This window comes from Castor canadensis, chromosome 17, assembly GCF_047511655.1.
Source record: "Castor canadensis chromosome 17, mCasCan1.hap1v2, whole genome shotgun sequence".
NCBI classification, from domain to species: domain Eukaryota; kingdom Metazoa; phylum Chordata; class Mammalia; order Rodentia; family Castoridae; genus Castor; species Castor canadensis.
Window position 1 is genome coordinate 12,588,864 of NC_133402.1, and position 23,658 is coordinate 12,612,521.

General features: G+C 50.3%; 1 protein-coding gene across 3 annotated transcripts in view; it reads left to right on the forward strand.

The window, feature by feature from the left end:
* Abcc1 (ATP binding cassette subfamily C member 1 (ABCC1 blood group)) overlaps window positions 1-22,100 on the forward strand; it is a 123,141-nt gene extending 101,041 nt beyond the window's left edge. For all 3 annotated transcript variants that reach the window (XM_020181572.2, XM_020181571.2, XM_074060444.1), the window contains 11 exons: window positions 2,699-2,831; window positions 5,219-5,426; window positions 6,392-6,702; window positions 9,454-9,653; window positions 11,283-11,409; window positions 11,950-12,051; window positions 14,607-14,753; window positions 16,359-16,517; window positions 17,237-17,403; window positions 18,390-18,584; window positions 20,520-22,100. In XM_020181572.2, coding sequence (XP_020037161.2) covers window positions 2,699-2,831; window positions 5,219-5,426; window positions 6,392-6,702; window positions 9,454-9,653; window positions 11,283-11,409; window positions 11,950-12,051; window positions 14,607-14,753; window positions 16,359-16,517; window positions 17,237-17,403; window positions 18,390-18,584; window positions 20,520-20,628 — 1,858 coding nt within the window. In that variant the 3' untranslated portion in view covers window positions 20,629-22,100. The remainder of the gene's footprint in view (window positions 1-2,698; window positions 2,832-5,218; window positions 5,427-6,391; window positions 6,703-9,453; window positions 9,654-11,282; window positions 11,410-11,949; window positions 12,052-14,606; window positions 14,754-16,358; window positions 16,518-17,236; window positions 17,404-18,389; window positions 18,585-20,519) is intronic.
* The last annotated feature ends 1,558 nt before the right edge of the window (window positions 22,101-23,658 follow it).

The window sequence follows — 23,658 nt, forward strand, 5'->3', positions numbered from 1 at the left end:
TAGGTCCTTCTGCCCATGAGTGCGAAGTGGTCCTGATTCTCCCCTCTTCTGTGCTCTGAGCTTTTGGATTTGGGGCCACTTCTGTGCTCCCATACCCAGCCTCAGCCAAAGATCTCTGATCAGACGTCCCAGGTGAGGAAAGATGGCACACCCTCAAGCTGGTCCCCTGAAGCTGCGGAAGCTTACCTGCTCTTCAGGAAGTATTGTCAGTGGACCAGTTCTAGGGGAGAGGGCAGTGATGACTCACAGGGATCCCTCCCCCTAAGCAGCTTGTACGTGTGAGGAATGGGAGGTTCTACCTCCACGAGCCACTGCTGTGTTTTGCCTGGCCACCATCATCTCCTTTAAACAGCTGGATCCTTCATCTCTTTCTGAACACGACTGTCAATACAAGGCATGGAGTTCAGAGCACCCATCATTTGGCTGGAGCCGAGAGACCGTTGCACTGTAGACTTTTGCTCTTGGGTCTCCAAGAGTCACTACATCCCCATTGTGGGTTTTCGTGACTCCCCAGCCCAGCAGGTTGTGGGCTTCCATGCCTGTGTTGATGAAGGGGTCCCAGAAGGTTCTGTAGAAAAAGACCCTGTAAAGCAGGAATGTCTTGGAGTTGGAGGGAACCGGAGGGGAGAGTTGCTATGGCGACCACAGGACTTTGCAGGTTCAAGCCAGGTCTTCCTCTTTCCCCCAAAACAGCTCTGCTGCTTCTCCTAGAAGTTAGGCCTCTGCTTGGGTGTTTAGTCAAAAGGAAACATTTGTAAGGTTCTCAGCCTAAATTTAAATAAATAATAAATACAAAAACTATGACCAAGAAGAGAACACCTGAACTTGAGAGCTGTGGTTAGCTCTAGGGCTAGAGAGAGAGGAAAAAATGGGTGAGGAAGGGTGAAATCTTTTTCAAGCTTAATTTCGTCTGGGCATTAGTAGTTGTCTAATGAACTTATAAAAAAAATGAATTTAAGCAGCAGGACAAAATGTTACCATCTTGGGCTGTATTTTGTTGCTAATAACACAATACCTCAGACTGGGTTTATTTTGCGTCGTGGCTTTGATCCAAGGTCGAGGGACCATATCTGGTGATGGCCTTCCACCTGGGAGAGGCCCCACGTGGCACCGAGCATCACATGGGGAGAGACTGAGTACTTGAGAGACCCAACCAAGCTGGCTTTGATAGCAGAGTCACTGTGGAGATTCCATGATCACACCAGGGGATTACTCCATCCTGAGGGCCAGAACTCTAATCGACTCTTGGAGTCCTACCTAATAATATCTCCTAATGGGGGTTAAATTTCAGCATGAGTTTTGGAGGGGACAAACAATAATCAAACCATAGCAGCTGCTAGCTGGTAGGTACGTGGTATCTCTTTTATGTATTTTGTGACTTGAATGTTTCAAATATTATAACATCAGAAATAGAATGACAAGCCTGGTGTGGTAGTGCACAGCTATAATCCCAGCTACTCAAGAGGTGGAGATAGGAGGATTGTGGTTTGAGTCTAGCCTGGGCAAAAGTTAAACCTGATCTCAGAAACAAACCAGGAGTGGTGGCATGTGTCTGTGGTCCTGGTTACTCAGAAGGCAGAGGTAGGAGGATCATGGTCTGAGGCTAGCCCCAGGCAAGAGCACAGGACCTCATCTGAAAAACAAACTAAAAACGAAAGTTCTGGAGGAGGGGCTCAAGGGGTATAGCGTTCGCCTAGCAAGTCTGAGGCCCTGAGTTCAAACCCCAGTGCCACCAAACAAAATGACCCCTTTTTTCTTCTTTTGGAAAGTGATCCATTTGTATACAGAGAAGGATATATGATATATCATTATATACTTATATAAACAGAAAATGGTAAAGCAAGTGGGGCAGAATCTGTAGAATTGGTGAATCCAGGTAAAGGATATAAGTTTGAAATTGCTTGCAAATAAAGTCCCTACAAAAATTAGAATTGACTTCAAAAAAGAAAAACCAACCAAAGAAGAGATAAGTAAATTGAAAGCACTGATCTTATGTGGTCTTTTGAAAAAATAAAATGAAAAAACAGGCCAAAGTGCCAAGCTAGTTCCAACTTTTTCTCTTTTTTGGCAGCACTGGGGTTTGAACTCAGGGCCTCACGCTTGCTAGGCAGATGCTCTTACTGCTTGAGCCACTCTGGCAATGCTTTTTTGTTGGGTATTTTTTCAAGATAAGGTTGCTCAGGCTGGCTTTGAACTGTGATCCTCCTGATCTCTGCCTCAGGTGCGAGCCACAGGAGTCTGGCGTAATTCCATCTTCTTATAGATGTGGCCCAGAGAGAAGGTGGGACTTCCCCAGCACTCCCCTGGAGATTCAGAATCGCTTCTTTATGGGATCGATATTTGCAAGCTCTTTTTTGGTTTTATTTTTGAGACAGGTCTGTATTCCAGGCTAGCCTTGAACTTCAGCTCCCCCTACCTCAGTGCTGGGATTGCAGGTGTGAACCACCACTCCCAGTCCTTCCCTTCAGTGGTGATCAGCTTCCTGCAGACCATCCCAGATGCTCACAGATGGTGTTGTTGCCCAAAGCCCCCATTTCTGCCCAAAATGTCCCCCTTCTGGGGACTTGTGACCCTGGAGAATGCCAGGGCGCACATTGTGCAGGTGTGCCAGTAAACATCCTCTTCCTGGTGGCGCCAGCTGAGGGCCATGGCCCTGCCCAAGGCCTCCTTTGGCTGACACCTGTGCTCTGCTTCCCAGGCAGCTGAGCAGCGCCTCCTCCTACAGCGGGGACACCAGCAGGCACCACGCCAGCAGTGCCGAGCTGCACAAGGCTGGGGCCAAGGAGGAGACCTGGAAGCTGATGGAGGCGGACAAGGCGCAGACAGGCCAGGTGAGGGCAGCCCCCGCTGGCAGAGCGGCTCCCCGTGTGCCAGACACTGTGCATTATGCCTTGTGTACGTGAGCACGTGCAACCCCGGCCACCAGCCTGTGCCCAAAGCCACGGTTGGAGAAGAGAGTCATTGATCACCCAGGATCACATCTGGGGAGTAGCAGAGCTGAGATTTGAATCCCGGACTCCAGGCTTGGTGCTTGGCGTCTCCGCTGTGCTGGCTGCCACCTCTTGTCAATCAGCTTGGGGACTTGCCCGGCTTAGGTGACCAGGATGCTTTAGATGGGTGTCTGTGGCCTAGCCTGTGTGAGAAGGGTTCGGGTTATGCCCGGTACAGCACTAAAGAGCACAGTGTAGGCGAGCGGTATCCCTTGGTGCCTCCCTGTTAGAGGCACTAAGCCCGCCTTTAACGCCTGACCATCACTAGCCGTTTTGTAACACAGAGAGCGAGTTCTGAGCTCCTGTCACAGATACACTAAAATCATCTGTTTTGGGTGAGACAATTATTTTGATTGGTGGTGGTGTCCAGAGTTGTTTTGTTATTGCTGTTTTGGGGTTTTTTTTTGGAGGGGAGGGAGCAGGGGAGTACTGGGATTTGAACTCAGGGCTTCTCACTTGTGAGGCAGGCACTCTACTGCTTGAGCCACACCTCCAGCCCTTTTTGCTCTGGTTACTTTTGAGATAGGGTCTCACTTTTTTGCTCAGGCCAGCCTGGACCACTATTCTCCTATTTTATGGTTCCCGCCATTGCTGAGATGACAGGCAGGTGCCACCATACCCCAAAATTTATTTATTTATTAATTAAATAAATGTACTTATGTTGAAAAACTAGGGAGAGAGAGGTGGAGCTCAGTGGTAAACCACCTGCTTAGCATGCACAAGGTCCTGGATTTGATCCCCAGCAGGAGTTTTTTTGATTTTCTTGGTAGTGGGGGATTGCTTTATTTTTTGAGACAGGGTCTCACTATATATCCTGGAACACACAATCTTCCTGCCTCTGCCTCCCAAGTGCTGGGATTACAGGTGTGCACCCCACACCTAGCTTGAAGTTTTTAAACAAGTAAAAAATAAGTACAATAAGAAAACCAAAAAGCACTGAAAGGCAGGAGTGGGCTGAGCAGGTGGCGGACTTTGATTAAATCTACCTGGGTGTCCCCAGAGTTGCCCAGGACCCTCTGTCCTCAGCTTCTTCCCTCTCTTATCCTCACACCCAGGGTGTGATCTTACCGACCCCTCCGTGGCCAGAAAAATGACTGCCGTCCAAGACTTGGGACACAGGGACTGAATTACTCCACTTTCTGTGCAAGGAACCCCAAAGCTAGGCTTGAGCTGCCCACACTCAGGGCAAGAGTGGAACCAGGCTGACCACACCCCATTACCCGTGACCCCTGTTCCCACCATATCCCACTACCCCAAGGCAGGGATTCCCAAGCCTGCAGATTAATCCCAGGGCCAGCAGGCCTCCGAGCTGCTCATGCAGGTGGTGACACCCCCCCCCCCACCACCACCATCACCAGATAAGCTCAATTAAGGCCAGAGACTTGGAAAGGAAAGATCAAAAGGGTGCCATCTGTTATCCCTCAGGCCTGTTAGCCTTCAGCCAGAGATCAGAGTTAACTCGAAAAGCTTGAAATGACAGTTAGGGACTCTAGCAGAGGCTTGGAGTCTGTTAAAACCACGCCAGACCCAACTAAAGCAGATGGCCCCTGTCCTTGGCATCAGGGGACCTGGAAGTGTTAATGAGCCCCATGCCAGGCTCCATGGGGATAACAGGGAAGGAAGTCTCCTTGTGTCAACTTGTGGAGCCCAGCAAGCACCCAGCCAGGGGAAGCCCTTGGGGTGGTGCTGGACCGCAGGCCTGACAGTGGGGTGGAGGTGACACTTGGTCACTAGGCAACATGTCCCAGCTCGCCATTTGCTTAAAACGCCTTGGGTCCTGACATGGAAGTTGGAATCCCAAACAGTGTGGTCCAGCTGAGCCCTGCTTCTTCATCCTCATTGTCTTCCTCGTAGCTCCATACTCTCCTCTGGCCACCCTGGTCTCCTTTCCGCTCCCCAACTGTGCTGTACCCTCCTCCTACCTCAGGGCCTTCGCAGCTGCTCGTTCTCTACTTGGAGTGCCTTTTTCTCAGTTCTCAGTTGGTGAATTCTTTAATGTCACTTCCTCAGAAAAAACCTCTCCTGGTGCCTCCCTGCCCTGGGTTAGACATGTAGGGAATCGTATTTCTGTGCCTAGGCGTTCGGCAGGTCTCTGGCAGGGACCTTGACTTTGCCCTATGCTGACCCTCTGTGTCAGCATAGGGGAGGGTGCTATGGATCTGGGCTGAGGGGGCCTACCCGGGGCTGCACAGGCGCTGACCTTGTCTGTGCCCCTCTGTGGTCGCCAGGTGCAGCTGTCCGTGTACTGGGACTACATGAAAGCTATTGGGCTTTTCATATCCTTCCTGAGCATCTTCCTCTTCCTGTGCAACCACGTCTCTGCCCTGGCCTCCAACTACTGGCTCAGCCTCTGGACAGACGACCCCATTGTCAATGGGACCCAGGAGCACACAAAGGTCCGGCTGAGCGTCTATGGAGCCCTGGGCATCTCACAAGGTGGGTACCTCCTTCCCCACCCATCCTCACTTGGGCACCTGTAATCACTTCCTGCTTCTCATGTTTAGTTATGGAATTGGAGTCCCAACCCAGACCCTCAGGGTTTTGTGATGCCCAAACCAAGGGGAGCCCAGATGGACAGAGTCTGTCACATGAGAGACCCCCAGATGTGTCAAAGGGATGATCTTCCTTCCTTCCTTCCATCTGTCTTATCATACTCTATTTATTTCAATTTTACTTTACTTTTTATTTTCAGCTTAATTTTACTTGGATTTTCATTTCTTTTTACTTAGTTTCTTATTTTAATTTTATGGTACTGGGGGTGGAACCCAGGACCTCATGCCTTCTAGGCAAATGTCTACCAGGGCTGCACCTCATCCCCCATGTCTCCTGAGTGCTTTGTTTCCCATGGTGGGGGGAGGAGAAAGGGGTGCTCCCGTGCCACCATCTTACAGCGCAGCAAGTTGAGGACAGAGGCCCCTCATAGCACTGAGTCAGGAAGATCCCATTGCACTTGGGGTGAAGGGGCCCTGAAGTTGTGTGGACTCACCTACTGGGTGGCCCTCACCTTGGGCAGTGCTGGTCCCGGGAGCATTGGACAGCTTCTGGAGATAGCTGGGTCGTCAGGACTTTGGGGCAGGGTGGTTGGCTGCTGGCACAGGAAGGCCATGGTGTTTCTGGGACCACAGTGCCCAGGCCGGCCGGCAGCAGGGAAGCACCTGGGTGTTCCTGTCACTGGACAGGCTGGAGAGGCCTGCCATGCACCTTCTTCACAGCCATGAGGTGGCAGGCACAGTGGCATGGCTGCACATAGCTGGTGTACAGAGCGCTTCCTTGGGTCTCTGTTCTGGACACTTTGGCCTTCCTGTGAGGAAGGAGCACTATTTCCCCCATCTTAGAGGGGCGGAAGGTGAGGCCCAGTTTGGTGAGCGCGGCCCCTGGTCACCGCCTGGCCTCCCGTGCAGGCGTCGCCGTGTTCGGCTACTCCATGGCCGTGTCCGTGGGCGGCATCCTGGCCTCCCGTCGCCTGCACCTGGACCTGCTGCACAGTGTGCTGCGCTCGCCCGTCAGCTTCTTCGAGCGCACGCCCAGCGGGAACCTGGTGAACCGCTTCTCCAAGGAGCTGGACACGGTGGACTCCATGATCCCGCAGGTCATTAAGATGTTTATGGGCTCCCTGTTCAACGTCCTGGGCGCCTGCGTCATCATCCTGCTGGCCACGCCTGTCGCTGCGGCCATCATCCCGCCCCTCGGCCTTGTCTACTTCTTCGTGCAGGTGAGCCACCCACTGGGGGACTGGGCTCCGGTCCCCATGGTCCCCGTGGGCTCCTCAGGACCTAATTGAGGGTCCGCAGAATAGCTAAGTTTTACTGCTTTTCATTTGTAGTAACCACAGACACTTTCTCTCTAGTAAGTTTTCTTTAAGCTGTAAACTAGAAAGCCTAACCTACAGCTGTAGAGATATCACTATAGTTTTGTTTGTTCTGGGGGGCACTGGGGTTTGAACTGAGGGTCTCACACTTGCTAGGCAGGAACTTACTGCTTGAGCCATTCCATCAGCCCTTTGTTGTGAAGGGTTTTTTCAAGATAGGGTCTCTTGAACTATTTACCAGGAGCTGGCTTTGAACCACAGTCCTCCTGATCTCTGCCTCCTGAGCAGCTAGGATTAAGGGTAAAGTTCTTTAGTTCCTAGTCTCTTGCAAATAATGGAGACATGAAAAATAGCGACCGAGGCAGGTTAGGTACTTGCAGAGGTGATGTCAGGTTGTTGTTATTCCTCCTCCTATTTTTTCTGTTTAGTTTTGTCTTACCATCTGTACATAGGTCATCCATTCTTAAGTTGGTCTCATAGTCCAAGAGGATTGCCAGAGTTCCAGCCATCATATCTACATTTCACACAGACTAACATCAGGGAAGAAACAGGGCAAGGGAGCATATGATTGCTGAGTCAGCACAATCCACTCAAATTCATCTGATTGCCTGGCATTTGGTCATGTGATCATTGCTGTTTGTAAGAGGGTCCTGCAAACAGGAAACGTCTCCAGTGTCAGGTCACAGGAGAGAGAGAAAGTTCCAGCGTATTTCTCACTGGGCATGGTAGCACTAGACAGTGGCTCACACACTGGGCGTGAAGATCACGAGTTACAGCGACGCCTGCTGTATGCAAAGGACAGTCTGAGATTCCATGTACACGGAGTTCAAGAGCGGGTGAACCGGACCTGTGGTGGCGGAAGTCACAGTCCTGCTGAGCCCTGGGCGAGCGGGATGGTGAGGAGGTTTGGGGGGCTTTTCCAGAGGTCAGTGGGTTATGCAGCTTGGCTTGATGTAAATGAGGTTGGGTTTTTTTGTTTGGGGGTCTTTTGGGGGGCAGGTGCTGGGATTGAACTCAGCACCAAGCGCTCTGCCACTGAGCACCATCCCCAGCCCTAGGTAAATGTGGAAAGCTGTCCTGCTGTGTGCAAGAATGATTTAGTGTACTTTACAGTGTGTGCCTGTCGCAGCTGAAAGGGGGCTCTCAGGTACACGTGTGCAGGTGTGCAGGTCGCCTCCTTTGGCAGAGGTGTGGTAGCCATACACTGATGTGCTGGGGCTGGAGCCCAGGGCCTCAGACGTGCTGGACCCTGCTGTCCCTTTAAATTTGAGTAACACAGAAATTTATGTAATTTTTAATCTTTCTATTTGTGCCATTAAATTTTTTGTGACCAGTTTATATTACGTTCTTAATCTTCAAAGCAAGCCTGCTCATAAAAAGGTCATACTAAATTCCGCTGGGCTCCTCTGTGGCTGCCTTTGGACTTGTTTGATGTCCATGTATGGCGTGTTGATTTTTTTGGTCCAAGGCTGTCACTTGTCTGAGGGTGTGTCAGTTTCTCTTTTTTGATGATACTAAGATTTGAACTCTGGGCCTCACGTTTGCTTGGCAGGTGCTCTGCCACTTGAGCCACACCCCTGCCCTTTTTTGCTTCAGTTATTTTTCGGATAGGGTTTCTTGGTTTTGGCCTGGGTCAGCCTCGTACTTCATTCCTATTTATACCTTCTGCATAGCTGGGATGACACCGTGCACGACCACACCCAGCTTATTTGTTGAGCTGGTGTCTTGGTAACTTTTTGCCTAGGCTGATGTCAAACCGTAGTCCTTCTGAGCTCTGTCTCCTGAGTAGCTGGTGTTATAGGTATGAGCTACTATGCCTGGCCTTTTTTTTTTTTTTCTTTTCATTTTTTTGAGGACTTTGTTCTGTGTAACCTAGGCTGACCTTGAACACCTGATCCTCCTGCCTCTGCCTCCAGAGTGCTGGGATTACAGGCAAGTACCACCATACCTATCAAAGCAAATAATTTTTAAAAAAAATCAAATCATTGCTGAATAAAACTTTGTCTTTGGTTGGGTTTTTGTAGTCAGTGACATTGGGAGGAAGTGACAGGCCGAGTGAGTTGAGCAAGTAAGACTGCAGAATGATTTGTGCCGAACACTTGGAGAGAAAGCCATCTAGATGGCGGTGGAGCTGGGGGTGGTCTTTAGCTGAGGACACGTGACAGCTGATTCAGTCCTGGACTCGACACAACAACGTCCTTAGGCCGTCTCTGTGGAGGTTGGTGGCTTCAGAGAGGCAGGACAGTGCCAAGGGGGAGCTCTGTGCAGCCTGGCCACCTGCGTTCAGTCCCAGCTCTGTCACGTCCTAGCCATGGGGAGGGGGAGGGGAGGGGGAGGAGGCTGACATCTTTGGGCCTCAGTGTCCCACCTTGAGGCCGGTAGGAGCATCACCCAGCTTTATAAGGGACACACAGAGGGAGACATGTCAAAGAGCGTAACGTCTGGGAGAGTGGCTCCTTGTAAACACTGACTGGTACTTTTGCCCCTGCCATTGTTGTCCTTGTTGCTGCCCCTGCAGGCCATCTGGAGAGCAGGACACCTGTCAGGAGCACTCAGCTCCAATGTGTGGAAGTAGCAGCACACCCACTCTTCTCCCTGCCCTCCCCTAGAGGACAGGACGAGGGACCTTCATGTCTGTTCTCCCCCTGCCTACAGCGGTTCTATGTGGCCTCCAGCCGGCAGCTGAAGCGCCTCGAGTCGGTCAGTCGCTCCCCGGTCTATTCACACTTCAGCGAGACCTTGCTGGGGGTCAGCGTCATCCGTGCCTTTGAGGACCAGGAGCGCTTCATCCGCCAGAGCGACCTCAAGGTGGATGAGAACCAGAAGGCTTATTACCCCAGCATCGTGGCCAACAGGTAGGTGGGAGGAGGAAGCCTGTGTGCCTTGATTTCTCCTGGGCCCCTTCTTCTCGGGGCAGGGCGTGTAGTAATACTCAGGTTCTTGCAGAAGGACTGAAGAACCTTGGTAAGAAGGAAGGACAGATGACCATTAAAAGCAGGCTGGGCCAGGTATGCAAGTTCCTGCCTGTAATGCCAGCATTCAGGAGGGAGAGGCAAGAGAATCGCAAGTTCCAGCCCATCTCAGCCTACATAGTGAGACCCCATCTTAACAAAGAAAGCCAGGCAAATGCATACACTATGAGCTCAGTGCGTTGGAGGCACCAGGCACAGGGATAGGTTCTGTTAGTCAGCAGACCCCCAGCACTGTCCTCGAACGCTGTCCTGGTGATGCTAGATCCTTGGGATGGGCTGATGTATTTCTGCACTGCAGTTGTCACTTGAGGGGAGTCTTGCACTCCCCAGTGAGTTATGGCCATTTACTCATACTAAGCTGAGCTCCGTGAAATTGTCATTTCGTGGATCAGAAGTTAAGAGCATGGATTGTGAAAAGGGGCCAGACTTGCTTGTTATTCGCTGAATTCCCTAAGATAACCCCCTCCGTCATCCACCTGCATCCTGATGCTCTGTTTTGAAAGGTGGGATAAAGAAGCCCTCTGGGAATTGTCTACAACCTCCATCAGCCCATGTGCTGCAGTGCAAGCTGGGTGGGGGACCGGGGATCGCAGGAGCCCGACTTCTCTCATTTTAGGGAGTTGGTTAAAATCCAGCTCTGCGTAGAGAAGTATTTCACACAGAGGAGGATCAGTCACACACATCATCTGGGCTGGGTGGAGAAAAGATCCAGTAATACCATCTCCCTAAGGAAACGCAAAGTGCTTTACAGTTTGCTACCTGAAATAATATTTCTCAGGCTACGTGATTGCTTAGAAAAGTTAGCTTTAAACAAATAAAACATGGCGGGCATGGTAGCACACCTGTGTAATTCCAGCACTTGAGAGGCAGAGGCAAGAGGATTGTGAGTTTGAGGCCAGCCTGAGCTGCATAGTGAGAACCTGCCTTAACAAAACAAAACACGAAAACACAGAAAAAAAAAATGTTTATATTTTAAAAGGTAAATAATTCATTTTAATATTTCTGAAATTTGGAAGAGTCTGGGAAAAGGACAGACACGTTGACAATGGTAGCTTGTTTTGTACTTCCCTTCTGGATCCTTACTATTATTAATATTTTACAGTACTGGGGATCAAATGCTAGGCAAACGCTGTGCCTCCGCCCTGTGTCCCTGGTCCCAGGAGACTTACTTTAAATCAGTGCTTCCCTGTAAGTTGATGACGTCATAGTATTCAGGAATTTCTAAGGCATTTTTTAATGCGTGGGTGTATAATATTTTAAAGATGTGAGAAAAAGTCAGTCCTTAAAATGGCAAAGTTGAGATTGCAGGGAAGAATGCTTCTGGAGAATTCTATTTTAATCCCTGGGCTTGCCAGAGTGATGAGTTACTGATCTGGGGTCCCTTGGGCCCTCCTCCCTAAGGCGGCCGGGCTGCATGTCTGGGACTAGTCGTGCCGAGAAGGTCCTTCCCCAGAGCCATCGGGGAGTGACTTCAGTTAGCTGACTCTGCACACCTGTGTTGCTGCTGTCCAGGTGGCTGGCCGTGCGGCTGGAGTATGTCGGCAACTGCATTGTTCTGTTTGCTGCCCTGTTTGCAGTCATCTCCAGGCACAGCCTCAGCGCTGGCTTGGTGGGCCTCTCCGTGTCTTACTCCTTGCAGGTAAGAGGTGACAGTCTGGTCTGAATCATTAGAGTCTGTTAGTGGATGTAGCAGTTGTCAGGTCCTGGACTTTGCTTTGAATTGTCTTAGGAGTGGGGGAGGGCAGAGGGGTCAAGTGGACTTTGGGAAGTGAGTATAGGGTGTGGTGACTAAAGCAGAAGAGGGATTTGACTTGTGACCAGTCAACTCCTTAGTGATCTGAGAGGATGCTTCCAGTTAGAAAGGAAACACATTTGAGGCTATGACTTTCCCTCTGAGTACTGCTGTAGCTGCACCTCAGAAATTTTTATACCTGTGTTTCAGACTTATCAGCTAGTTGCAATGTTTTCTTGTTTCCTTTCTGATTAATTGTGTGACCCATGGCTCGTTTTGAGAAGTGTGGTCCTTAAGTCATGCAGTGTGGCAGGTCTGGGTGATGGCATTCTGTGAGGTTGCTAATTTCTGTAGTTACCCAAAATATTTCAGAATTTATAATTAATGAAAATAAAGTAACTTGTGCTCACTGTAGAGCCTCAGTTGTGACTATCTTCCAACCTGCAGATCACGGCATACTTGAACTGGCTAGTTCGGATGTCGTCTGAGATGGAGACCAACATTGTGGCCGTAGAGAGACTCAAGGAATATTCAGAAATCGAGAAAGAGGTAAAGCAAGGGTCCTGGCCTGACCTTGGCCTTGACCTTGGCCTTCAGTGCAATCTACACCTTGTGTGTCCTCTGCCTGAGGCGGAGGGTAAAGGTCCAAGTCTACCCTGTGCTTGTCCTGAGCTCTCAACACCTACTCAAACCACCTGACTTTAGGGCGGGCAAGAAAATAGTTTATCCTGGTTTCTCCCGAGATCAAGGATGCCTGTGTACAAGGTGGTAGGACGCTTTCAGGGCATTCAGATGGCACTCATCACATGGTGAGGAAAGTTTTCCCCTTCTACTCCTGTCTCATACCTGTTGCTGACATCATAGAGAAGGGTTAGCACTGGTTTGGTGCCAGCAGGTCTTGTTACTGAGCTAGTCCTCATCAACACAGATACAGGGCAGTCCAGAGGCTCAGCAATGGGCAACCTTTACATAACAAAAATATCTCTTGTTACATCTTTTTCACAAGGCTACTAATGTGGAAAATAGTACTAGTTTTCCCCTTGTGGTTGTGTTTAAATTTTCCTCTGAAATAAGTGGGAAAATGAAGTAGGAATAGTTAATAGTGTTAATAGTTAATAGTAATCAGGACCAGTGCACGCGTGTCGCAGAAGAGGAGTTGATCAAAGTTGGGGGAACCTGCAGCTCCCTATCTTACAGGTGGGGAAAAAGGGAACCCAGGGAGGGACGATGGCTGAGCCAAGGCCACGCGTGGCCCAGTGGAACAGACCAGGACCCAGGTCTCCATCCTCTGATGCTGCATCACAACTGCTTATGATGCCTGGGGCAGCCCCACTGGCAGCCGCAGTAGTGGTGACAGTACTGGTTAATGACAAGAATGCCTGCCGGTGCTACACCCCTACTGCCAACCAGTACTAATAGGGACAAATTGTGCCCTTCCGGTGCCCTAACTTAACGCTCCTCCACGGAGTAAGTTAATCTCCACCCACCCTTGTGATTTAGGTGCTGAAATTAGCTCCATTTTACAGGTGGGGAAACTGAGCTGCAGGTAAAAGTCGCTTGCTCAGATCACGTGCTTGGAAAGGCTGAGCTCTGATCTGACCCTAGGTCACGGAGCCCACTGCCTGCCAAGATGTACCCCCTCAGGAATGAACGTGAGGCTCCAGTGGACTCCTGAGGGAGTCACAGCAGACACCTCCATCCAGCCCTTTAATACTGGACACCGTGACCCATGTCCAGTGTGACACGAGAGTGTAATATGCCAGGAGTTCCCATCTTGCACTGAATTCCCCACACAGTGTTAGCGAGATCCAGTTTACACGCCATGCCTCTCACCCATACGAGTGCGGTCCAGTTGAATTCTGTTTTTTTAAGAAAACACTTGGGCTGGAGGCATGGCCCAAATGGTAGAGTGCCTGCCTACCAAGCATGAAGCCCTGAGTTCAAACGCCAGTGTTGCCAAAAAAAATAAAATAAAATAAAAATAAATTTTAAAAAGCAAAGAAACAAAACACTGTACTTAGCTGGGTATGGCAGTACACACTTATAGTGCCACACTTGGGAGAGTGAGGCAGGAGGATCGAGAGTTCGAGGCCAGCCTGGGCTGTATAACAAGTTTCAGACCAGCCTGGACCACATAGGAAGACCTTGTCTCAAAACACCAAAATGGGGGGCGGGGGGGGAGGCATTTTGCTTTTTTAAAATAATTTTCATATTTTTAGAATAAAAGCCTACTGCACACTATAGGAGAAAGTAAAGGTTGTTCTCAGTCTCCTATTCAGTGTGTATATGCACTTTGTTGCCTCCGTGTGCCTGGTCTCCGGAGGAAAATTAATTCCCTGAGGCCATAGCCCTGACCTGAAGCACATTCAGCCTCAGCAAGTGCTGACCTGCACCAAGCAGCTCTTTAGAAATTGGCTGTTTGACCCTCAGCAAAGCACTTTTTAGCCTGTGTGTGTCTCAGTTTCCCCAGATACAAACTGGGGATGTGAACAAGACCCCCATGGCTGCTGAGAGGGCTGTGATGTCCTGTGATGGCCGTGGCCTTAGTAGCTGGCACGTGATCATCTTTCAATGTTAGCCCAAGCTTCTGTCGCCCTTCAGACCACAGAAGCAGCTGGGGAACTCACCTCATGTCTGTAGGGAGAAGGCCCCTCACTCACTGATCCAGTCCATTAGCATTTATTGAGCACCTACTGTGTGCTGAGGCCCAGAGACTGCAGTGAACATTGACAGAGCCTGTCCTCGCAGGAGTAGGTGGTCCAGGGAGACTGTAGGAGGTGGTCAGTCCTCAGCAGGAGCACAGAGGGAAATAGGCAGCCAGGAGGGTGATTGGAGGGGACATGAGGTCTGGGAGGTAAGGGAGCAGGCCAAGTAGGTAGTCGGGGAAGGGCATTCCAGACCTAGCAATCCACAGTGCAAAGGCTCAGAAACCAGAGATGTGGGTGTGTTTGAGGACTAGCCAGGAGGCCAGCATGGGCAGAGTGAGGGAGGGAGACCGGAAGACAAGGTTGGGGTTCTCAGAGGCCAGTTCCCGGGGAGCCTGTGCCTGCGGATCACTTGTTCCCTTGGTCTCTTACCCTGCCGGCCCCTCGCCATGATCAAAGGCTCCCTGGCAGATCCAGGAGACTGCGCCACCCAGCAACTGGCCACAGGTGGGCCGAGTGGAGTTCCGGGACTATGGCCTGCGCTACCGAGAGGACCTGGACTTGGTTCTCAAACACATCAGCATCACCATTGATGGGGGAGAAAAGGTGGGTGTGTGTACTCTGTGACTCAGTGGGCACGGACTGCGGGGAGGCAGATGTAGTGAACCAGCCAGTCACAGCCCCGTACTGTGGGGTCGTGGGGCATTTCAGAAATGAAAGCTGCTCACAGTGCGTCCATCAGGTGAGGACCAAATGAGGCCCAGGGATAGGTTTTTTTGTTTGTTTGTTTTAAAACCTAGGGCTGGGATGTAGCTTAACGGCAGAACACTTGCCTCAAATGTGTAAGGCCCGGGGCCTCCATCTCCAGTACTTAAAACACAAAATGAGCCATGGTGGGCCATGTGTGCAATCCCAAAACTCAGAAGGTGGAGGCAGAATGGTTGTAAGTTCAAAGCCAGCCTAGGAGGCATAACAAGACCCTCCCTTAAAAAACAAAAATAAAATCTGAATGAGTAGCAAATACTGAACAACCTTACAAATCCGTCTCCTGCTTTTCTTGAACGATCAGAACATCTAGCAGCCACTGGGCCATGTTTCCTCCTGGCTCTTTCCAGACAAAACCTGAGCCTTCCAGTTCACCCCGGTTCCTCCCCACCTGGTCTGTGGGCCTGTGTGGACCCTTTAAGGCATCTGGAATAATAAGATGACGTCACCACCACTATTAGAGGCGGCTCAAGGGACACGTGAAGTTGTTGTGGTTTTAGAAACTTCCACGCAATTCCTGGAAGACATTCCTCTTAAAATTTCCTCAGAAATAGGTCAACGGTCTCCTGGCTGTGTACATTTGTGAACATATGGATTCGTTAAAGTGTCTGTGGCACCAAGGGTCAGAACGTTCCGTTCCCACGGGATAGTTTCTCTAGCTTAGGACAAGGGGATGTTCTCACCAATCTTTATGGCTTATGTTCTGTCGTGGGAATTTTGCATGCTTGCTGCACTGTGACATCTCTGGTAGACAGTACAGGGAACCTGTCCATCTCTCAGGGCCCAGGTGGGAAGTGGGGGAGAACTGTACTTGGGCATTAGGAACGCCTGTCATTGGCCATTAACTGGACACCCATGTCCTGCCATGGGAAACCAGGTCCTGTCAGTATTCATTGGTTTTTTTGTTTCGGTGGGAGTACTGGGTGGTACTGGGGTTTGAAGTTAGAGCCTCGTGCTTGCTGAGCAGGTGCTCTGCATTTGAGCTACATTCCTGCCCAGAACAGGTCCTGTGAGAAGTCCAGGGGCTCTGCTTAAATCTGAGATACTGCCATAGCTCAGGATGGAAGACTCCCTGTAAGAGGAATGGAAGACAGTGTGGGGAAATCAGGAGAAGCCTGCTCACTACCTGCTATGCTCTCGAGTTGAGCATAACGGGACTTTATTAAGCACTCCTTCTGCCTGACCCCATCTCTTTTCAGGTCTCTACTTAGCAACTTATAAAAAGGGCAGATTAATTCCTTGGGGAGCTTGGCCTTTGGCCAAATCAGCCCCTGAGGGAAGGTCCCTGGGAAGGCACTGAATGAGAGTGCTGGCTGTGGTGGGAGTTGGGTCGACCAGATGACTGCACTGCTCTGGACCAAACACCTGCAGTGAGAGCCCTGGGAGGCTGAAGCCACCCTCAGATTCCAGCATTCTCACCTCACCTGGGGCCTTCCTGTCCCCCAGGTTGGCATCGTGGGTCGGACAGGAGCTGGGAAGTCATCTCTGACCTTGGGCTTGTTTCGGATCAATGAATCTGCAGAAGGAGAAATCATCATTGATGGCGTCAACATTGCCAAGATTGGCCTGCACAACCTGCGCTTCAAGATCACTATCATCCCCCAGGTGGGCATGGTGGGGCTGGCAGGTCCTGAGGTCCTGCCAAAAGCTGTGTCAGCCCAGAATCCCTGCAGTTAACCAACCACCGTCCAACAGTGTTTCTTAATTTGCATCTTCACTGAATAAGACACAGGCTTTTTTCTTAACGTTATTCCCTGTGCAGTGCAGTGCAGTGTACAACTCTTTCCCGATTTACAGGTATTATGGTGTCAGATATTCTAAGCCATCTAGAGACAGTTTAAAGCGCACAGGAGGATGTGGGCTGCGTATAAGGGACTCTGTCTGGATTCTGTTATCCAAGTGGGTTCTCAGTAAGACACTGTCTTCCGCCCTCTGCTGCCGTCGGAGTCAGGATGAGAAACTCCAAAACTTCCTAGAGCTAGGCAACTCGTAAGAATTTTCTAGATTGATCTTTGTAGGTGGTGGTTCCCTAATATGTTGCTTGGTAGTGTTATTTTCCCTGGAGTCTCTCCTGTAGGTGGGAGATCAGAGGAATCGTAGTATTTTAGGAATGACCTGTGCTGTATCTCCTTTCTAGAAGGTTCCTAACAGATTTGCAGATTAGAAGCTTACTTTGAGGTTTTGCGCTTACATTTTCATTTCTGACGTTCCCAGAGTTAGTGATCCTGAGAGCTCTTCCTCCACAGCTCCGGGGAGAATGTCCTGCTCCCCTTCTGTGCCCAGCGTGACCTGAGCCTCATGCGCCATCTGCCCTCTCCTTGCAGGACCCTGTTTTGTTCTCGGGTTCCCTCCGCATGAACCTGGACCCATTCAGCCAGTACTCGGATGAAGAGGTCTGGACGGCCCTGGAGCTGGCGCACCTGAAGGGCTTCGTGTCAGCCCTTCCTGACAAGCTGAACCACGAGTGCGCGGAAGGTGGCGAGAACCTGAGGTAGGTGGGACGGGAGGCCAGGTCGGCTGGGCGTGTGAAACTGCTGACCTTTTGGATCTCTCAGACCTGGGTTTGAGCCCTGGCTCTGCCTCCGAAAAGTTGTTTATCCCTTCACCTCTTGGAGCCTTGGTCTGTCTGTCTGTAAAATGGGCTTTGCTCCAGGCTCTTTGCCTCTCTTGAGGTATAACCACAATGGCCTGTGTAGTTCCTTTTGTACACCAGCTCTGTTCATTGAAGGTGGGTGCCAGCTAATAAGCTATTAAAAGTCACCTCTGTCCATCAACCAATGTCACTGTTCTGAGTCCTCCATGTTCTGCCTGCTATCCTGCTGTCCTGGCTTTTCTCACAGATCCTTGTCCAGTGCTACATTCTGTTCTCCGTCACCATGGCAGCCAATCTTGGTTTGGCTCTTGTGCTAGGGCGGTCAGTCCAGTGACTCTGCTGATCCTGGTTGAGCTCATCCATGTGTTGGGGATCAGCTGGCTGTTAGCTCATCTACTGGCCCTCAGCTGGGACTGTCCATGTGTCCCTCATGCTGCAGCAGACTAGCCTGGGCACACTGTCATAGTAAGGGGAGAGGTGCAGAGTAAGCAAGCCCAGGGTGCATCCCTCTGCAGGCCTCTGCTGGCCTTATACTGGCCACCATCCCACTGGCACATGGCACAGTCCACAGTCAGTGCAGAGGGCTGTACAGTTGGATGAGGATGCATGGACACAGGGCTGTTTTTGCCACCTGCTACACCATGCATGCCGAACTAGGCCATTATTTTATTTATCATCTCTGAGCCTGTCTGAAGAATGATCCCTAGCTTGCTTCTTGCTCAACAGAAGTGTGGTGGGCTTGATCAGTGATGACAGCACAGGTTTGGAGAGAGGGCATGCCCTCTTGCTCAAAATAACATGTCTCACTTTCTCCCATGCTCAGGCATGGTTCAGGGTCACGGTGGGCCTGACACTCTGTCTCTGGACTCTCTCTCTATTTCTAGTGTTGGGCAGCGCCAGCTTGTGTGTCTGGCCCGGGCTCTGCTGAGGAAGACGAAGATTCTTGTGTTGGATGAGGCCACAGCAGCCGTGGACCTGGAAACGGACAACCTCATTCAGTCCACCATCAGAACACAGTTTGAGGACTGCACCGTGCTCACCATTGCCCACCGACTCAACACCATCATGGACTACATGAGGTGAAGCCCTGCACAGAAGGCTTTGGGCCTCCAGGGTTGGCCCTGTCCATTGATTAACTCATTCATTCATTGAACACTGTCCTTATGCCCAGTGGTAGCCCCGCTTGACAGGACCCCTCTCTCTCTTGGGCTGAATCAGATATTTCTGGCATTCAGTCAGCATATCTGTACAGGGTACCTACTGCGTGCTGTTCTGGATGCTACCTACTGAATGCCTAGGACTGTTCTGGATCCGGGGGACTCTGCAGGATGCTGTTAGACAAGCAGGCGTCTCGGGGTAGTTAGTTCAGAGAGACAGTGATCAGTGCAACAAATAACCTGACTTCAGCAGGCAGTGCATGCTGAGAAGGAAGGATGACGAGGAAGAGGTGAGGACGGGTGCTGGGCTGGGCCAGTGTGTTCATTAAACACTGAAGGCCTGGTGCCTAGGACCCTTGAAAATGTTTCACTTTAAAAACCAGAAGAAAAAAATATAATCCAGCCTGGATTATAGTTGTCTTCATGTCTACACAGTTGTAAAATAGAATTTTTAATATTTTGTGAGGGCAAGCAGCTCCTTGGGCATCAAGACCCACAAAGTCATGACTGCTGCTACCATGCGGAAGGGTTTGAATTTAGCATAGGTGGTCAGGGAAGGCCTCCCTGAGGAGGTGACAACTGAGCAGATACCTGTATAATGAGAAGAAATCAGTTATAGAAAGTTCCAGAACAAGGACCAGCAGCTCTTTTCTATGAAGGGCCAGAATATTTTCAACTCTACAGGCCACATGATCTCAGTTATAGAGACTCAGCTCTGATACAGTAGTGTGAGAGCAGCCATGGGCAATACAGACATTAATGAGTGTGGCTGTGTTCTAATAAAACTTTATTCATAAAAATAAGCAGTGGGCCAGATTTGGCCAACCTTTGATCTAAAGGAAGACCATTTGAGGCAGAGGGCACAGCCACTGGAAAGGGCCTGAAATGGGAAGGCACGTACTAAATTTGAAATCCAGCAGAGACCACTGTGTCTGGAGGTTGGAATTAAGGGAACAGGTAGGAGGCAAAGCCAAAGGGTAGGCAGGGGCTGGACGTTAGAGCACCACGTAACCATAGAGGGATGTTTGGGATTTATCTGAGAGTACTGTGAAGCCACTGGAGGATTTTAAGTAGGGGAATGACGTGACATTTTAAAGAATTACTGAGCACCTAGTGTGTGAGAGGTGCTGTGTTGGTACACGGGAGACCCAAGGCAGGAATAGTCTGAGATGAGGTCACAGGTGGGCAGTGCTGGATCCTAGCAGAACCTTGTGTACCAGGGGTCTGCAAACTATGGCCCACAGACCAAATCTGCCCACTGCCTGCCTGCTTTTATGAATAAAGTTTTATTGGCACGCAGCCACACCTGTTCATCTTCTGTTGCCTCTGGCTGCTTTCACATTATGAACACAGCAGAGACAAGTAGTTCTAACCATAGGGGGAACCCTGTGGATTGCAGAATTGAAAATATTTGCCTTCTGGCCCTTCTTCAGAAAAAGGTTGCTGACCCAGTTTTAGACCATGGCAGGATCTTTTTTATTTTATTCCAATTGTAGTAGAGTGGTGACTGTGAACAGCTGACATCATTAACCCCTCTCACCATTATTGAAATGGGATAACCATTACAGTGGCAGCTTCCTAGCAGTTTGACGTTGATTAGAAGTAGAGGAAGTGGTAGAGGACTTGTATAGCGTGTGTGGAGCCCTAGCTTCAAACCCTTTACCATAAAAATAAGTGAGCGGAGGAGAGACTGAGGTGTGCCGGAGGTGCAGCTCAAGCATGAGACCCCAGACTGCTACAACGAACTAGGAATTGAAGATGGGTAACGAGGCAGATGTCAGTGGTCTGAGCCCAGGTGTGAGGGGCACAGGTGCAGCTCCTTTGTGCCTCTCACACCTGTGTCCCCTCCCTTTGCAGGGTGATCGTCCTGGACAAAGGAGAAATCCGGGAGTGCGGCCCCCCCTCCGACCTCCTGCAGCAGAGGGGTATCTTCTACAGCATGGCCAAAGATGCTGGCTTGGTGTGAGCCCTGGAGCCACAGAGCTGCGGGCCAGCACCCTTGGGAACCCCAAGCCTTCCTCACAGAAACCAAAAAAAAATGAAAGAAAGAAAACCAAATCTAAGAAACCAAAACACACAAAAAAGCAGACACTGTCTGGCCCCTGCCTGGAATTGGCCTTGAAGAATCAGGAGGCAGAGCTGTGTCCACCCCGAGCATGCACGCTGGCCTTTAGTGCCCCTGTGAGGGTCACAGCCCTGGAAATGCAGGCTGTGCGCCTGGTGCATCCAGTGGACGGGTTTGGCAGCCAGACCTCCAGAGAAATGGTTGTGTGACATATGCTAGTGACCAAATCCAGCCAACTGCCTTGTGTGTCTGTGGATCTCGAGTCTTCGAGACACTCTTGATCTTGTTCTCTTCCCCTGTCACCTCCATGTCCCTGCTTCCAGCCCCAATGCTTCATTTCCCTGGAGTCTGGTGAAAATCATCATGACTCTCAGGCAGTGTCCCAAGGGCCCAGACCAGTCCCCTTTCCAACCACCTCGTCTTCCAGGCGCTCCAGTAACCAGCACCCAGCATCGTCTCCATCAGGATTGATTGAGTGACCAGAGGCAGCCTTGGGTACCCATGCAGCCGTCTTCATTGAAGGGATGTGGCTAGGCTAGTGACAATTCAGTCCTGGCACTGCAGATCCAGGCCATCCTCCCTTAGTGCTGACTCTCCAACTCACTCATCTCCCACCCACGCCGTCCTTCCCTCACTTTCCCTTTTACCCAAAGCTTGGATGGTTTTACTCCTCTAAGAAGGTCTGCTGATGGTTACGAAACACCCAAAGTCAAGAGCACGAAGGACCACCAAGTCTTACTGCTTGGTACCAAAGAGAGACAGACCCTCTGGAGTCTTCTAGGTTTTCTCACTCTTGGCACCGGCTCACTGCCAAGAAGCAGCTTGATGGAGAACTTTGCATTCAGGTTACCGATTCTCTTCCATGGCAAGAAAAGAACCCGTTCATGAATAGCAATGCTTTTTCTTTCTTTTTTTTTTTTTTTTTTCTTTTTTAAGTAACTGCTCCAATCTCGAGAGTTTAATTTCTTGGGAAGAGGTATCAGGCCAAGGAGCAGCATCCCCAGGGACTAAGCAGACCTGTTCTGCACTTGACATTGGCCCGTGCATTCTTAGAAGAAAACGGAGCTCGAGTCCTTCAAAGTGGGTCCTTTGGGTGTCTTGGTTACAGACCCAAGTGAGACCCCCCCAAAGTAGCAAGGGCTCCCTTCTGCCCCAGGATTCATACTTGCTATGAAGTGTGTTGCTGACTTCAAACCCAGAGAAGCCTCTTCTTTTAGGTGGAAATATATATTTATTTTTTTGTAAGTTATACCTTTCTCTCACGTCAGAGAAACCAAGTTTTTCTTGGGCCTCTTTTTGTAATGACTTACACTGGAAACATGAACAGTTGCAAATAATTTGCAGTAAAAAATATTTTATTTCTTTCTAAACAACTGTTCCATTTTCTTTTGGGCATCAGCAAAGGGTTCAGCCCTCTGCTCTAGGAGAGTTAGCATGAGGCAAGTGTGCACCAGGAGTTCAAGGTCAAGAGTGGGCAGGGTTTAGCAGGGAGGCAGTCCAGCAGGTGCACAGGAACCTGGGCTTCAGGGTCAGTCAGACCTAGGCTTGAGTCCTGCCTTTGTCTTTGTTGGTTGTATGACTGGGCAGGTCACTTAGGCTGTGTGCCTCAGATGCTTTGTCTGTGAAGTGAGGCTGATCAGAATCTACCTTATGGGATTGTTACAAAGTTCGGTGTTGAACATTTGGCCCAGCGCAAGGCAAAAGTCACATATGGCATTTGGGTGTAGTGGCTCATGCCTGTAATCCCAGCCTCTTGTGAGGCAGAAATAGAAGGATCTTGGTTTGAGACCAGCCTGAACAAACAGCAAGATCCTAATTAGAAAAACAAGCTGTGTGTGGTTAGTGCACATCTGTAATCCCAGCTACTCAGGAAGGGCACAGTTCAAGGTCAACCCGGGTGAAAGCACAAGAGCCTATCTGAAAGAGAAAGAGGGACGTGGCTGGAGTGCTTGCCTAGCAAGCATGAGCTCCAGAGTCAATCCCCAATACAGTGCAAAGAAAAAAAAAGTCACATGACCAAAATTAGCTTGAACATCTCTTTGTGTTAGGATAGGCAAGGCTGTGCTGCAGTAACAAATTAGCCGTAAGATCTTGGGAAATGAACACAAGGGTTTATTTCATGTGGGCTCAATTCTTGATAAGGGTCAGTTACCTCTCCAGGGCAGCTGACCTCCATGAGGCAGCTCAGAGACCCAGACTGGACCATCTCATTGCTGCTAGAGGGCAGCTGGCTTCCAGGTCTCGTAAAATCTTCAACTTGTGTCAGTCCCACTCACAGCCCATTGGCCAAGAAGCTGGGGAGTACAGGGGTCCATGGAAAGGAAATGTTTCCCCACATCCTGATTGAGCTTCTGGGTTTTAGATAATGGCTGGTAGTGAGACTCGGCATTTTGGGTTGCTGAGTTTGAATTGGGTGAGTCTGGGTAGTGCCGAATACCTGTATTTCGGGGGCATCCCATGTGTGGCACACCCTCGGACCTTGCACCAAGTTCCCGTGCACTGTGGCTCCCTTGAGCATCACAGTCCCCAGTTGAAATCACTGGCTTGCATCAGGGACCACAGAGCACAAAGCTGACAGCTGGCGAGGTGGGGACTGTTAGAATCTAGAGTTGGGTCTGTGAGGCAGGCGGTCAGCCTGGGCTTCAGGTGTGAGATGTATGTATTTTGGTCTCAGAGTCAGATCCTACACTGACCTCTCAGAGGTCAGCCTGATGTGTGGGGGATATTTTGGGATGGCGCACTGGGTGCTCAGGAGATAACCTGGGGCTGGGGTCAACACACTGAAGAATTGGCCGGGTGGGACATCAAACCCTTCCCAGGCAAGTGCTTCAGAGCCTTGGAAGAAGGCAAGGCTGGAGAGGGGGCTCCCCAGTGGTTTCTCTGCTTCTAAACCCCCTCCCCACCTGCACACAGAGCCTGTTTTCCACCAAA